The 15,060-nt window shown below is 34.4% G+C and overlaps 1 protein-coding gene across 1 annotated transcript; it reads left to right on the forward strand.

Annotated features, from left to right (window-relative positions):
- Window positions 1-440: 440 nt before the first annotated feature.
- On the forward strand, window positions 441-2,319 carry LOC139853609 (uncharacterized). Its single transcript, XM_071843013.1, has 4 exons — window positions 441-789; window positions 973-1,274; window positions 2,122-2,162; window positions 2,277-2,319. The coding sequence occupies exons 1-4, from the start codon at window positions 441-443 to the stop codon at window positions 2,317-2,319; spliced, it is 735 nt and encodes a 244-aa protein (XP_071699114.1).
- Window positions 2,320-15,060: the final 12,741 nt, after the last annotated feature.

Genomic DNA, 15,060 nt, shown 5'->3' on the forward strand with positions numbered 1-15,060 from the left:
GCAAATAAAAAAAATTAAGATATACAATTAAGTCAAAAAGGTCCAATTGGTGAATGACCATTCATAAAATGTGTTACTCTATTGTTATGATATGCGTGTATGTAGATTCAAATCCTTGCTTAGGCACAATGGAGACCTACTACGAGAAAAAAAAAAAAAAAAAAAAAAAAAAAAAAAAAAAAAAAAAAAAAAGGACTGTTACATGCCGTGCACAATCTGCACCAAAAATTATGTGAAAAAAGGTGTACGTTTGACAAGGGCACCTCGACTATGTGTTTCCTTTGGAAACTCACCAGACCCACCCTGAAAGAGTGGGATGCCGGAAAAATACCTCTAGTGGGTCCTCACTCCTCACACATGTGACAAGAACAATTATTATCCCACTGTCACAAGAATTGTAAATTCTTGCCACGAGTGGGGATTAAATTTTAGCATATTTTATGTCAAAGCTTTCACATGACGGGTATCACTCAGCTATTGTTACATTGGTTCCACCAAAATTAGTCATAATAAGGATCCTACATTGTTACATTGGTTGCATATCCTCTTTCTGGCATGCCCCGTGGATAGCCGGTAATTCCTTTGCTAAATTATTCCCCAGACTATTTGCTCTTGACATCAATAAAGGTAGCTCGATAGCTGATCGATTCAGAGATGGTAATTGGATGTGGCATTGGCATCGCCCCTTGAGAGGTGGCGCTGAGCAGTCTTCCTTTGATGAGATGATGAATCAGTTATCAAACATGTCTCTTTCTTCTAGTTCTTACTCGTGGGTTTGGATGGGTGACGGTAACAAACAATATTCGGTTTCAACAGCCCGGAATCTAATTGATTGCCATTATTGTGTTCCTTTTTCTTTCGCTACATACTGGAATAACTTGATTCCTATTAAAGTTAAAGTTTTTATATGGCGTCTTCGGTTACATCGATTAGCTTATAAAGCTAGTTTAATTCGGTGAAATGTTCATATAGCGGATCCGAATTGCGTTTGGTGTGGCAATGAGGTGGAGTCGGAGGAGCACATTTTCTTAAATTGCAATATCAGCAAGCAGGTTTGGTTGGGTATTGCGTCTTGGTTGCAAATTGATCTCCCTATTTGGCAGTCAATCGATATTCTTTGGATATGGATTGACAATTTTCCAAACTCAAAGAACCAGCGTGTCATTGTTCAGGCTATTTTCATTGCGGCTCTGTGGAACTTGTGGAGACTTCGCAATAGTTACGCTTTCAACGATCAAAAGTTTCGGATATCTCATGTGTTTGATAGTATCATTGTAACGACTTTTAATTGGCTTTTTTCTAGATTCAAAAAGGCTAGATTAGACTGGACTTTTTGGTTACAAAACTCATTGGACTGTTTGTAAATTCTTATAGCTTTTTTTAGCGTGTTTTTAATATATATATTTTCTGCCGTTAAAAAAAAAAAACTAATATAACATAAAGGGAAATATTGCCATAATCTGATATAATGTAAATACCTATAAAACCAACCGCAACATTGAGGAACGAGTAATTTGAAGAAACGTTGTGAACTGTGGGTCACCATATGAAAAGAAAGATAGCCAATATGTTGAACGGTGGTTGAATTATAGCCACATGATTTACACATTTGTTATTGTGGCTCAATTAACTCACCTAACTTACTATCGAGTTGGAGGCTCCTAGCAAAATTGTTTAAGAAAATTGGCCTATACTATTTCTCACGTGTTCATTTATATATCTATATAAGGAAATGAGTGTAGGTTCATTTGAATATCTAGAGAGGATCACAATCACACATCACAAATTAAACAACGTTGTTGATCTATAATAACGGAGAGTGTTTATTTGTGAGGTATAATCACAAAGTAGATAGGGAGTTGATCAGTAACATCAACGGGAACCTTTCTATGTGAGGGAGAGTGTTTTATTCTTATTAAATTTTAAAAAAGTGTACGAGAAACTTAGATTTTATCTAAGAGACTTGAGTTTGGGTTTAACTCATAGTCTACTATTTCTTATTTCTTGTACCGGGATCTTTTATAGTATAAGAATAAAGAAAACTCTTGGGTGGAAGTAGGCAAGGTTTTGCCGAATCGCGTAAATCGTTTTGTCTATATTGTTTTATATTATTTCTTGCAGGGTCATAATCAAGAGGGAATCACATTTTTGGAGGAGGGGAAGTAAATTATTTTTTTTTCATTTATTTCGAAATTTTTTTTCCCCAACATTAAGAGCACACGAAAATATGAACATTTAATAAAGGCACTTTGTGATGAATGTTATTATTTTGGCAGGAAAATGCTCAGAGAAAAAACTGATAACATGCCTAATGTGTAATGTTATTCCTGAATGTTATTCCTGAATGTTATTCTTCGAGCCTTTTTTTCCATCATATGTGAAGTTCTTTTCAAGATTTAACCCTAAACAAACAACTCTAAGCCCTAAACTCTAAACCGTTCGTGTTAAAAATTCAATCTAAACCCTAATTTATAAACTATAATTTTTAACCCCTAATTTCTAAACCCTAATTTTTAAACTCTAAAAAAAACTCAGAAACAAAACATTCATTGCAATAAATGTTAATATTTATTTCTTCAAGCGTTTTCATGCCATAATAATAACATGTGTCATGAAGTGTCTTTTTTAAATCTTCATATTTTCATGTAATCTTAATGCTTAAAAAAAAATGAAAAAAAAAAAATTTACTTCCCCCCACTTTCCCCAAAAAAGTGTTTCTCAATTAAAACACATTTCTTGCAACTTTATCTTAAACAATTATATCCGATGTGAGTGCCTTAGATGTTAAAATAAAAACATGGGTGGTGATCCTTCCACCATGTAACACCCTAGGCAAATCCCACATCGCCCACGAACATGAGTGATCATGGGATTATAAGGTAATACTCACGCTTAAATGACACAACGCGTTTTGGGATCACAGGCAGAGCAGATGTGTGAGTACGCTGCAGTTAAGCGTGCTCGGGCGAGAGCACTACCAGGATGGGTGACCTCCTGGGAAAGTGCTTCTCGTGTGTGGTCGCCAAGAAAAAGCCGTGCGCCTGCGGGCAAAGCGGACAATATTGTGGTCATGTTAAGCTGGGGTGTTACAGAATGGTATCAGAGCCACTCATGTGCCGTTGGGGGTGGTGGGGCAAACCTCATCGAGGACGATGAGTCCCTAAGGGGGGGTGAATGTAACACCCTAGGCAAATCCCACATCGCCCACGAACATGAGTGATCATGGGATTATAAGGTAATACTCACGCTTAAATGACACAACGCGTTTTGGGATCACAGGCAGAGCAGATGTGTGAGTACGCTGCAGTTAAGCGTGCTCGGGCGAGAGCACTACCAGGATGGGTGACCTCCTGGGAAAGTGCTTCTCGTGTGTGGTCGCCAAGAAAAAGCCGTGCGCCTGCGGGCAAAGCGGACAATATTGTGGTCATGTTAAGCTGGGGTGTTACACACCACTAAAGTTCTGCCATACACCACCAAAATATAATTTTTGACCATTATACCCTCACTAGCCTAAATTAATTATTTCCTTCTAATTGCCCTAAAATTAAAAGCCATTCTTCATGTAATTTTCACGCACTTTTACAGTTCTACCTAACCTCTCACGTTCGTCAATCATATTTGATAATGGATTCACATGTCTTCTTGTAACCAATTGCTAATTTATTTTTTATACATACTTTTTACTAATTATTACTAATTTTAATTTTATTGACAGTTTTCTATTCGTACTATATTGAACTTTTTCATTCAGAACATCTTTACTATGTATTTTGTACTTCTACATTAACATCTTGATATATTCAATTACGTATAACCACAATTAATTTAAGTTGATAGATAATAGATAATTATTGTAAAAAGTTTGAACGGAGATGGGAGACGAAGAATGTTTGATGATTTTGAATGGCATGTTAGTCACAAAAATAAAGAATTAATTTAGTATGTGTGGTAATTCCGTAGAAGAAACATATTAGTTAACTAAGGTATGAAAAAAGTAAAATAGATTTCAAAAGGTTCGTAACAACGAGGAACACCAGCGCAAGTGTGGGTATGATGAGTAAGAGTAAGAAGAAAATTGTTTTAAACTAGTTACATACTTTTTGCAAGGTTACATTGATGATAAACAATGCCAACTTTGTTTCCAAATGTTTCGTGAATTTTCAATTTAGGATAGTCAAAGGGAAATTTTAATTTTGGCTAGTAAGGGCATAATAGTCAAAATATATGTATTGGTGGTGCGTGGCAAAACTTTAGTGGTTGAAGGATCACCACCCTAAAAACATTGTTTTAATGTAGGATTATAGTCCAACCACATGACTTTTTTTAGCCCTTGTAGAGAAATACTCCGTAGTAAAAGTTAAATCTGACATTATATCACTGGAAAATCGATCATGAGAGTCAAACTGAAATAAGCAGAACAAACCCAAAAACAAGAAATCAACAAATTGTGCAACAAAAATAGTGAATCGTTAGCATGATAAACACAAAAACAGTGTGTCCATAAAAAGAAGATATTAGCGCAGTTTGGCTCGAATGACGGAACCACCTATATGCACCCTTCAAGCAGTAAATGATGCCAAACACTATTATAAGTGCTTCAGCCTGGTTTTCCAACCTTAATGAGCTAAACTGTTATACAAGGAAGATACTTGATTTACATTCTATAGGTAGCCAATACATCAAAAGGCATAGATGCGACTGAGGCATTTGAATAAAAAGCTAGCAAAAATCAACTAACTCAGGTACCGACTGAGACACCTGCATAAAAAGACCGACTGTTCAAATGTAAGATATAAAAAGTTTGGCAACAAAAGTCAATGATCCGACAGGCATAGATAACGAATGGAACATTTACATACGAATAGCAACTAATATTTAGGGCAAACTCTTTTTGAAGAATATGTTGATACGACGATGAGTCGACGAAGCAACACCAACAATCTCATGGTATCCTATTCAAGTCACTCCCAATTTCAAGTGCCAAAAAAACCATAAAATGTGGAACCAAATAGAGACATTAACACAAGAAGATAATGGTTGTTCCCAAGCTTCTGTACCTTCTTCTTATAATAACTTAAGAGACTACTGCACATGACACATGGCCTACATGCAGAACTTCATTTGATAAAACCTAATTTCACAATATTCAACAAAATCAACAATAATAAAAATTAAGCTTTATAGAATGTGACAAAAAAAAAAAAGAAACCTAATTTCAAACTTTTTAGAAGACTTAAATGAATTTGAGAAACCCTGAATTTGAAAATCTTAAAGAAATGAAATGAAATGAAACAAAAGCGCCTCATTTTGCTAAGAGAGAAGAGCGCGACAAGAAATAGAAGATCAGTTTACACACACATGCATCTGAAAAACCTGAGAAAATACCCATTAGTCCTTCACCAGAATAAAATAAAATAAGATCAAATAACAGATCATAGAAAAAGAACTACTAAAACGACCTTCAACGCTAACACAAGGACTGTGATATGCCCTGCACAATCAGCACCAAAATGAGTCAGAATAGCGTAATACCATAATCTGAGGAGCAAGTAATTCGAAGAAAAATTGTGAACTGATATGAAGGGGGTTAGATAGCCAAGAAAAGACCATTGATTTTGATTTATGTAGAATATTCCAATCCAAATGACCTTTTTTAGCCCTTGTACTAGGTAACACTGACATTATATCATTGAAAAAATGAACATGAGAATTAAAATTAAAACAGAAAAAGGATACACTAAAACAAGAAATCAACAAATTGTGCAACAATAGCAGTAAACTGTTTGCAAGATGAACATAAAAACAAAGTAACCATTAATAAGAAGATAATAAAGTATTTTGAGTACGAGTGATGGAGCAACCCATATGAAACCTTTGAGCAGTAAGTGATGCCAAACAGTATTTAATGAGCTAAAATGATCAGAAAAATCTTATGGTGTTCAGGACCAAACCTACAGAAACTACACAATCTGTGATCATGCAAACTCAAGTTTAGCGAATATCGAGAGATAACAAGATATGAGGGAAATTAAACGATCCACGAGCAATACAGTTTAGCTCATAATTTTTACAGCATTGATGGCTTGATGCCCAATACTTGCCGGAATAATTCCATGTGATGTTTCAACTCAAAAATTCCTACAAAATATCCCATTTGCCTCAAAGGATAAACGACAAAGCAGTTAGAAAACATATTGATCAAGAGGATATAAACGTAGCTTTCAAATCATATATTACCAAAAGCGTATCCGACGCCAAAGAAAAACAAGGCTACAAACAACCCTTGAACACATGCAAATAAAAAGAAAAAACCCAACATTGCAATAATTTGACTTAAATTTCAATAATATAGTTCGAAGCTGAGCCAGACTTAAAAATAGAGGTTTGACACAAACGTAAATGAGGCATGACATATAAGTTTAACAAAATAACTTAGAATCAAAAGCTGTGCATATAATTTGTTAAACTTGGAAAAAAACCAAAATAACTTTTAATAAAATTTATTATCATTATTATCAGTAATAATAACAGTTTATAATTCATAAGTTTAAAGCTACAACGACTGTTCATCGTCCTAATACTTTGATTAAAGAATATTACAAACTATATACCTAATCCAGTTATATGGCTAGACCAGGTTTACTTGAATATAAAAGTGTAATCACAAGTTATTACCAAAGCTCCTGCTTTATAGGCCATTCTTAAGCTGCTACAATGTCATGTTTGAGTGTCTAAAGGTTATGAATAGTACAGCCACTTAACTGAGTTCACCATGAACTCGTCACGTAAATGTGTAAATAACTTAGAATTCAACTTAAATGATAAAGCATATATTGTAACCAGATGAAATGGTGCATATTCAAAACATTCTTTTAAAACCATAAGCATCTAAAAGTAAGTCCGGTTTTCTAAAAGTTTAAGCTGATATGGGGAGTTTGGGTGAAGAGATGAAACCCCATTTCTTCATTGCAAGATTTGTTGATAAAGTTTTATGATTTTTTCAGATATAATGGGACTATTCAGTCAAAAAATGGAATGATTATTTTACCGCGTATTTATGTTAACAAAAGTCTTTGTAGTACCTACGGATCCACAGACATGCATTTTAATGGTATCTGGGACCAAACAAACCGAAAAAAAAACTGCACAACCTGATCATGCAAGCATCTTCAACACGTCTTAATAGAAACCCCTGAGAAAATCCTCGTTAGTCAAACACCGGAATGAAACAAAATAAGATCAAACATCAAATTACAGATCATAGAAAGAGACCTACTAAGACATCTTCAAACCCCTAACACAAAGTTTGTGACATGCCCTGCACAATTTGCACCAAACAGGAGTCAGAATAACAATCTAAATCCTAACATAACATCAAAGGAAATAACCATAATCTGATATCATGTAAGAATCTATAAACCAACCACAACACTAAGCAGCAAGTAATGTGAAGAAATATTGTGAACTGCAGGTCATCATATGAAGAAGCAGATAGCCAAGACAAAGAGCACTGATTTAATGTAAAAAATAGTCCAAACCACATGACCTTTTTAGCCCTGTGCAAAAGCGAATCGCGATCATGATAAACACCAAAACAAACAACAACAACAACAACAACAACAACAACAACAACAAAACCCAATACCACATAAGTGGTGTATGGGGGAGGTGAGATGTAGACAATCCTTCCCCTATCCGAGAATAAAGTCAAGTCATTTCTCCACCTAGAGTGAAAACACTCAAAAGTAGAGAAAATCATCCCTTTCTCTATTCGACGGATAGAGAGATTGCTTCCGAGTGGTCCTCCGGCCAATAAGTAGGAAAAAGTTTTTTAAAAAAATAAAATAAAATAAAAAATTAAATTGAGACGCCATGAAAATGGTAAAATCAAACTTCCATGGATTTTAAATCCTGCCTGAAATTTAATTTAGGCTCTAAGAGTCAGTCAAGTCGCCAATAAATCGACGCTTGCTGTTGACTCAATAACTAGAGCCCATAAAAAGGTCATGTATTATTGCTATGAGTAATGGAACGATCATATCATTGCAAAATTTGTTGATAAGGTTGTATATTTTTTGAGATATGGATCCATAGAGATGCATGTACTTGGTTAGAATGTGAAGTTAGGACCTTTGGTGGTACATTTGATGCAAGAATAAGAAAACAATAACAAACTATGATGAAAGAAACATACATGTGATAAGGTGAAAGTGGTGTTGGCTTCACTGTAATGTTATGATGTGAACCGTTGTCGAAAGGGTGTTGACTTTAGTGATACCGGTGGAGTACTTTTACCATGTTGGTGGCTTCAGATTTACATATTTAACAGAAGAGCAAATACCTAAAATTCATTAGTAAACTTTACCATTAAGTGGAAACATGATTTTTGCAGATGAACTTGCACATAGTACGGTGAATTGTTAGAAGTCAACGTTTGAGGAGGATCATCTTTGATCTTCAACTACCACCTTACTGCTGCCAGGTGCGGTTAAAATGGGGGATACATGGCCTTTTTTAGCCCTGTGCAGCAAAAGCAGTGAATCGTTTGTATAAAAAACAGAAAAACAAAGTAACCATAAAAAGAAGAAATTAACGTATTTTGGCTATGCGTGATAGAACGATCCATATGAACCCTTTGAGCAGTGTCAAACACTATTTTAACTGCTTCAGCCTGAATCCAACCTTAATGAGGTAAACTCCACACTTTTGTTGTAATCAGATGAAATAGTGCTAACTCAAACACACTTTTAAACCATAAGCACTTAAAAAAGAAAGCCTGTGTTTCAAACGGTTTGAGTTGTTTCAAAAGGTTTAAGCTGATATGGGAAGTTTGGGTGAAAAGATGAAACTCCAATTTTTTTATTACAAGATTTGTTGATAAGGTTGTATATTTTTTTAAATATGATGGACAATTCAAATAAAAACAAACTGACCATTCTTTTTTTTTTTACGAAAGGTACAAACTGATCATTCTACCGAGTATTTGTGTTAGAAAGTCATTGGAGTACCTTTGTGTCTGATTGCTGCATGCCCCAGATGAATGACAGAACGAAAAAAAAGCTGAAAAATCTAAACCAAAATAATGTAGTATATAAGAAAGATTCGAAAGATAATGGTTACCTAATATAAAGTAGTATTAGCAAATGGCAGACACTTCTTTCCTTATGATAGCCACATTATAATGATCAGACCAAGTAACACTAAAACAAGAAATCAACAAATTATGCAACAGAATCAGTCGTAAATCGTTTGAAAGATGAACACCAAAACAAAGTAACCATTAAAAGAAGAAAATAATGTATTTTGGCTACGAATGATGGAGCAACCCATATGAAACCTTTGAGCAGTAAGTGATGCCAAACACTACTTTTAGCTGCTTCAGCCAAACCCAATCTGTATTGACTTTAGTGATATTATAGAAAGAGACCTACTAACAAGTTCCCTGTCATGTTTCATCTCAGCTCATGAGTAATATTGTAGTGCAAGCATCTTCATTTCCCTCTGAACCCCAAGTGACATCAATTTACACATCGAAAACCCCTGAGAAAACCCATATCATTCCAACATCAGATGAAAACAAAGTAAGATCAAATATCAAAATAACGTATCATAAAAAGAGACCTACTACAACAACGTTCAACCGCTAACACAGTTTAGCTCATAATTTTGCAGCATTGATGCCCAATACTTGCCATAATAACTTCCGTCATGTTTCATCTCAGGAAATCCTACAAAATATACTGTTTGTCTAAGATGATAAACGACAAAGCAGTTGGTAAACACAGATTGGTCAATAAGCTTTAAACGTACCTTTTGAATCATATATTACCAAAAGCGTATACGATGCCAAAGCAAAAAAGAGGTACAACCCTTGAACACATGCATATTTCAAAAGAAAGCCAACATTGTAAAAATTTGACTTATTCAGTATTATAACAAGAAAGATTCTGAAGATAATGGTTTAGTCTTGCCTAAGCATACTATATTTTTCAAAACCATTAATAATAATGGTTTACTTCTACTATCTTGTTTTAACCAACCCTGATTTCCAATAATTTAACATAATCAACAAAAACAAAACTCCAAATTATTCAGATTTTGCTTTTGTAAATCAACGAAATCAAAGAAACAAAACACTAAATTCAAGAAACGTTGGACAAAAAAATCCTAATTTTTACAAATGGTACTGAATTCGAAGATGAAACCCTAAATTATAAAAAAATTAATGCGATTACCTTTCTTACTTCAAAAGGTGACGAAAATAGTGGAATTGTTGTGATTTATGCGCTTTCAAGACCCAATTAAGCAATAAATAAAAACACAAGGATTTACGTGGTTCGGCGTGAGGCCTAGTCTACGGGCGAAAGCAGAGATGGATTTTACTAGCAAATATGGCAACCCGAGGTTACAATGTATCACTCTAATCTAGGCTCCGAAAATACTAAGTATTTGGACCACTCACTAGATTATAACACTTCCCTCGTAACTCACTCGTATATAATTTTATTTAACAATTCTATACCACTCTTTTCTCTATATTTTCTTACAAGTACAAGAGTTATTATTGAACTCTTTCACTTTGCATGGGATGTCTTGAAATGAAGGTTCCTTTTATAGATGAAGTAAACCCATGAGAACATGCATATGAGAACAAGAGACTTTTCATGCATGCATTCACCTTTTATTTGAAACATGTTATATAAAAGTCTTCATATCAATAGTGATCAGCTTCTTTCTTTGACTTCAATACTTGCAAGAGATACCGACCACAACACATGTGGCCAATAATGTGTAGTAGGTGTCAAACACAAGTAAAAATGGAATTGAGTCAATCATGTAATAGTTGTACAACTGTCCAACAAATCTCCACCTTGACGAACATTCCATTCCTTTGCTATCCGTTCTCTATCTCAGCTTCCCGTCAGCCCTTCCGGGCTCATCACTTTCTTCGAACGCCAACCAAGTCCAAACAATGTTCGAACTTGTTTGTAGTAACTGGCGTAGTCAACATATCCGCCGAATTATCTGCCGTGCCAATCTTCTTGACCACTATAACTTCGTCTGATATGACTTCACGAATAAAGTGATACCGTACATCGATGTGTTTGGTTCTCTCATGATACATTTGATTTTTAGTTAAATGTATGGCACTCTGGTTATCACAATGCACCACAGTTTCATCATGTTGCAAACCGAGATCACCAACCAAACCCCTCAGCCATATTGCTGCTTTCACACCCTCAGTCAAAGCCATGTATTCAGCTTCAGTTGTAGACAAAGCAACCGTAGATTGTAACGTTGCTTTCCAACTGATAGCACAGCTTCCGAGAGTAAAAACATACCCAGTCTGAGACCTTCTCCGATCCAAATCACCAGCATAGTCTAAATCAACGTATCCGGTAACATTAGTATTACCACCGCTATCAAATACTAATCCAATATCTGTTGTCCTGGTACCAAAGAATCCATTGCACCGCTTGCCAATGAGCTTTCTCTGGACAATCCATATATCTACTCACCATGCTTACCGCATGTGCAATATCCGGTCTAGTACATACCATAGCATACATGATGCTACCAACAGCACTAGCATATGGAACATGTGACATATGCTCCACCTCCTCCTCAGTTTCCGGTGACAACGCCGATGAAAGTTTGAAATGTGCAGCAAGTGGAGTACTAACCGGTTTGGAGTTATCCATCCCAAAACGCTGAAGAACCTTCTCAATATATTTCTTTTGTGACAAATACAATTTTCCTTCACGTCTATCTCTGATAATCTCCATTCCCAATATCTTCTTAGCTGCACCCAAATATTTCATCTCAAACTCACTTTTGAGTTGAGATTTTAACTGATCGATCTCAGACATGTTTTTCAAAGCAATCAACATATCATCCACATATAACAGCAAATAAACGTATGAGCCATCAGGAAGCTTCTTGTAATATACGCAACTATCATAATCACTCCGCGAGTAACATTTACTAGTCATGAATACGTCAAACCGCTTATACCATTGTCGAGGTGGTTGCTTCAAGCCATATAATGATTTTTTCAGCAAACAAGCATAATCTTCCTTTCCTTTGACCACAAATCTCTCTGGCTGGCGCATAAAGATCCGTTCCTCCAACTCAGTGTAGCGACCCGACAAAATCGTCATTGACGGCGCCGTCTATTTAGGTCCCGTTACGTGGTCATAAGTCTTTAAAATAACGTTTGACCAAAATATGTCGCATTCATTTCAATTATAAAGATGTTTCAAAGTTTACAAAGTAGTTCAAGTCTAAACATGTTACAACGTTTTAAGTACAATTGAAACCCATGTGACACAAATTAAGTTAAGTCAAAAAATGCTCCACGTATGCATGTATACTCGACATCCAAGCAAGTATCAAAAATAATGTGCGGAAGCATGTGTAGTGACCCGAACTTTTCCATGTTTATATATATTAATTGAGATTGATATTTACATGATTAAATGTTTCCAACATGTTAAGCAACCAAACTTGTTAAGACTTGATTAATTGAAATATGTTTCATATAGACAATTGACCACCCAAGTTGACCGGCGATTCACGAACGTTAAAACTTGTAAAAACGACATGACGATATATATATGGATATACATATGGTTAACATGAGATTATGATAAGTAAGTATCTCCATAATTATATTAACAATGAGTTATATACATATAAACAAGACTACTAACTTAAGGATTTCGAAACGAGACATATATGTAACGATTATCGTTGTAACGACATTTAAATGTATATATATCATATTAAGATATATTAATATATCATAATATCATGATAATATAATAATTTAACATCTCATTAGATATAATAAACAATGGGTTAACAACATTAATTGAGATCGTTAACTTAAAGGTTTCAAAACAACACTTACATGTAACGACTAACGATGACTTAACGACTCAGTTAAAATGTATATACATGTAGTGTATTTAGATGTATTAAAATACTTTTGGAAGACTTCAAGACATATATCAAAACACTCATACTTAACGAAAATGGTTACAGTTACTTTCCCATTCTTTTCTTTCATCAAGAATTCTAGTCGTATTCTTACCCGTATTATACACAGCTTCAAAACGTACTTACTATGGGTATATACCAATAGGAACTAGCATGGGATTCCACTCTTGATTATGTCATGTATGACTAATCAATTTTAACTTCTACCATGAGCTAGTCAACTAACTAGAACTCCTTTTAACCCCACTTACCACTCACCAATTACCACTCATCATTCACTCCATTTCACTTCCAATTCTCTTTCTAATTCTCTCTCAACACACACACACTATTATGAACGTATTTTTCTAGTAGTTAATCATCATCTTCATCAAAAATCACTTCAAGAATCAAGCTATAATCATCATAGGAAGAACACTTCAAGAACACTTCAAAAATCCCTTCAAGTTTACTAATTTACTTCCAAGCTTTCTAATCCATTCCAAGTAATCATCTAAGATCAAGAAACCTTTGTTATATATAGTAGGTTATCTTTCTTATTCAAGGTAATATTCATATTCAAACTTTGATTCAATTTCTATAACTATAAACTATCTTAATTCGAGTAAAAATCTTACTTGAACTTGTTTTTGTGTCATGATCCTACTTCAAGAACTTTCAAGCCATCCAAGATCCTTTGAAGCTAGATCATTTCTTGTCACTTCCAGTAGGTTTACCTACTAAACTTGAGGTAGTAATGATGTTCATAACATCATTCGATTCATATATGTAAAACTATCTTATTCGAAGGTTTAAACTCGTAATCACTAGAACATAGTTTAGTTAATTCTAAACTTGTTCGCAAACAAAAGTTAATCCTTCTAACTTGACTTTTAAAATTAACTAAACACATGTTCTATATCTATATGATATGCTAACTTAATGATTTAAAACCTGGAAACACAAAAAACACCGTAAAACCGGATTTACGCCGTCGTAGTAACACCGCGAGCTGTTTTGGGTTAGTTAATTAAAAACTATGATAAACTTTGATTTAAAAGTTGTTATTCTGAGAAAATGATTTTTATTATGAACATGAAACTATATCCAAAAATTATGGTTAAACTCAAAGTGGAAGTATGTTTTCTAAAATGGTCATCTAGACGTCGTTCTTTCGACTGAAATGACTACCTTTACAAAAACGACTTGTAACTTATTTTTCCGACTATAAACCTATACTTTTTCTGTTTAGATTCATAAAATATAGTTCAATATGAAACCATAGCAATTTGATTCACTCAAAACGGATTTAAAATGAAGAAGTTATGGGTAAAACAAGATTGGATAATTTTTCTCATTTTAGCTACGTGAAAATTAGTAACAAATCTATTCCAACCATAACTTAATCAAGTTGTATTGTATATTATGTAATCTTGAGATACCATAGACACGTATACAATATTTCGACCTATCATGTCGACACATCTATATATATTTCAGAACAACCATAGACACTCTATATGTGAATGTTGGAGTTAGCTATACAGGGTTGAGGTTGATTCCAAAACATATATAGTTTGAGTTGTGATCAATACTGAGATACGTATACACTGGGTCGTGGATTGATTCAAGATAATATTTATCGATTTATTTCTGTACATCTAACTGTGGACAACTAGTTGTAGGTTACTAACGAGGACAGCTGACTTAATAAACTTAAAACATCAAAATATATTAAAAGTGTTGTAAATATATTTTGAACATACTTTAATATACATGTATATATTGTTATAGGTTCGTGAATCAACAGTGGCCAAGTCTTACTTCTCGACGAAGTAAAAATCTGTGAAAGTGAGTTATAGTCCCACTTTTAAAATCTAATATTTTTGGGATGAGAATACATGCAGGTTTTATAAATGATTTACAAAATAGACACAAGTACGTGAAACTACATTCTATGGTTGAATTATCGAAATCGAATATGCCCCTTTTTATTAAGTCTGGTAATCTAAGAATTAGGGAACAGACATCCTAATTGACGCGAATCCTAAAGATAGATCTATTGGGCCTAACAAATCC

The sequence above is a fragment of the Rutidosis leptorrhynchoides genome, chromosome 1 (assembly GCF_046630445.1).
Source record: "Rutidosis leptorrhynchoides isolate AG116_Rl617_1_P2 chromosome 1, CSIRO_AGI_Rlap_v1, whole genome shotgun sequence".
Lineage (NCBI taxonomy): Eukaryota > Viridiplantae > Streptophyta > Magnoliopsida > Asterales > Asteraceae > Rutidosis > Rutidosis leptorrhynchoides.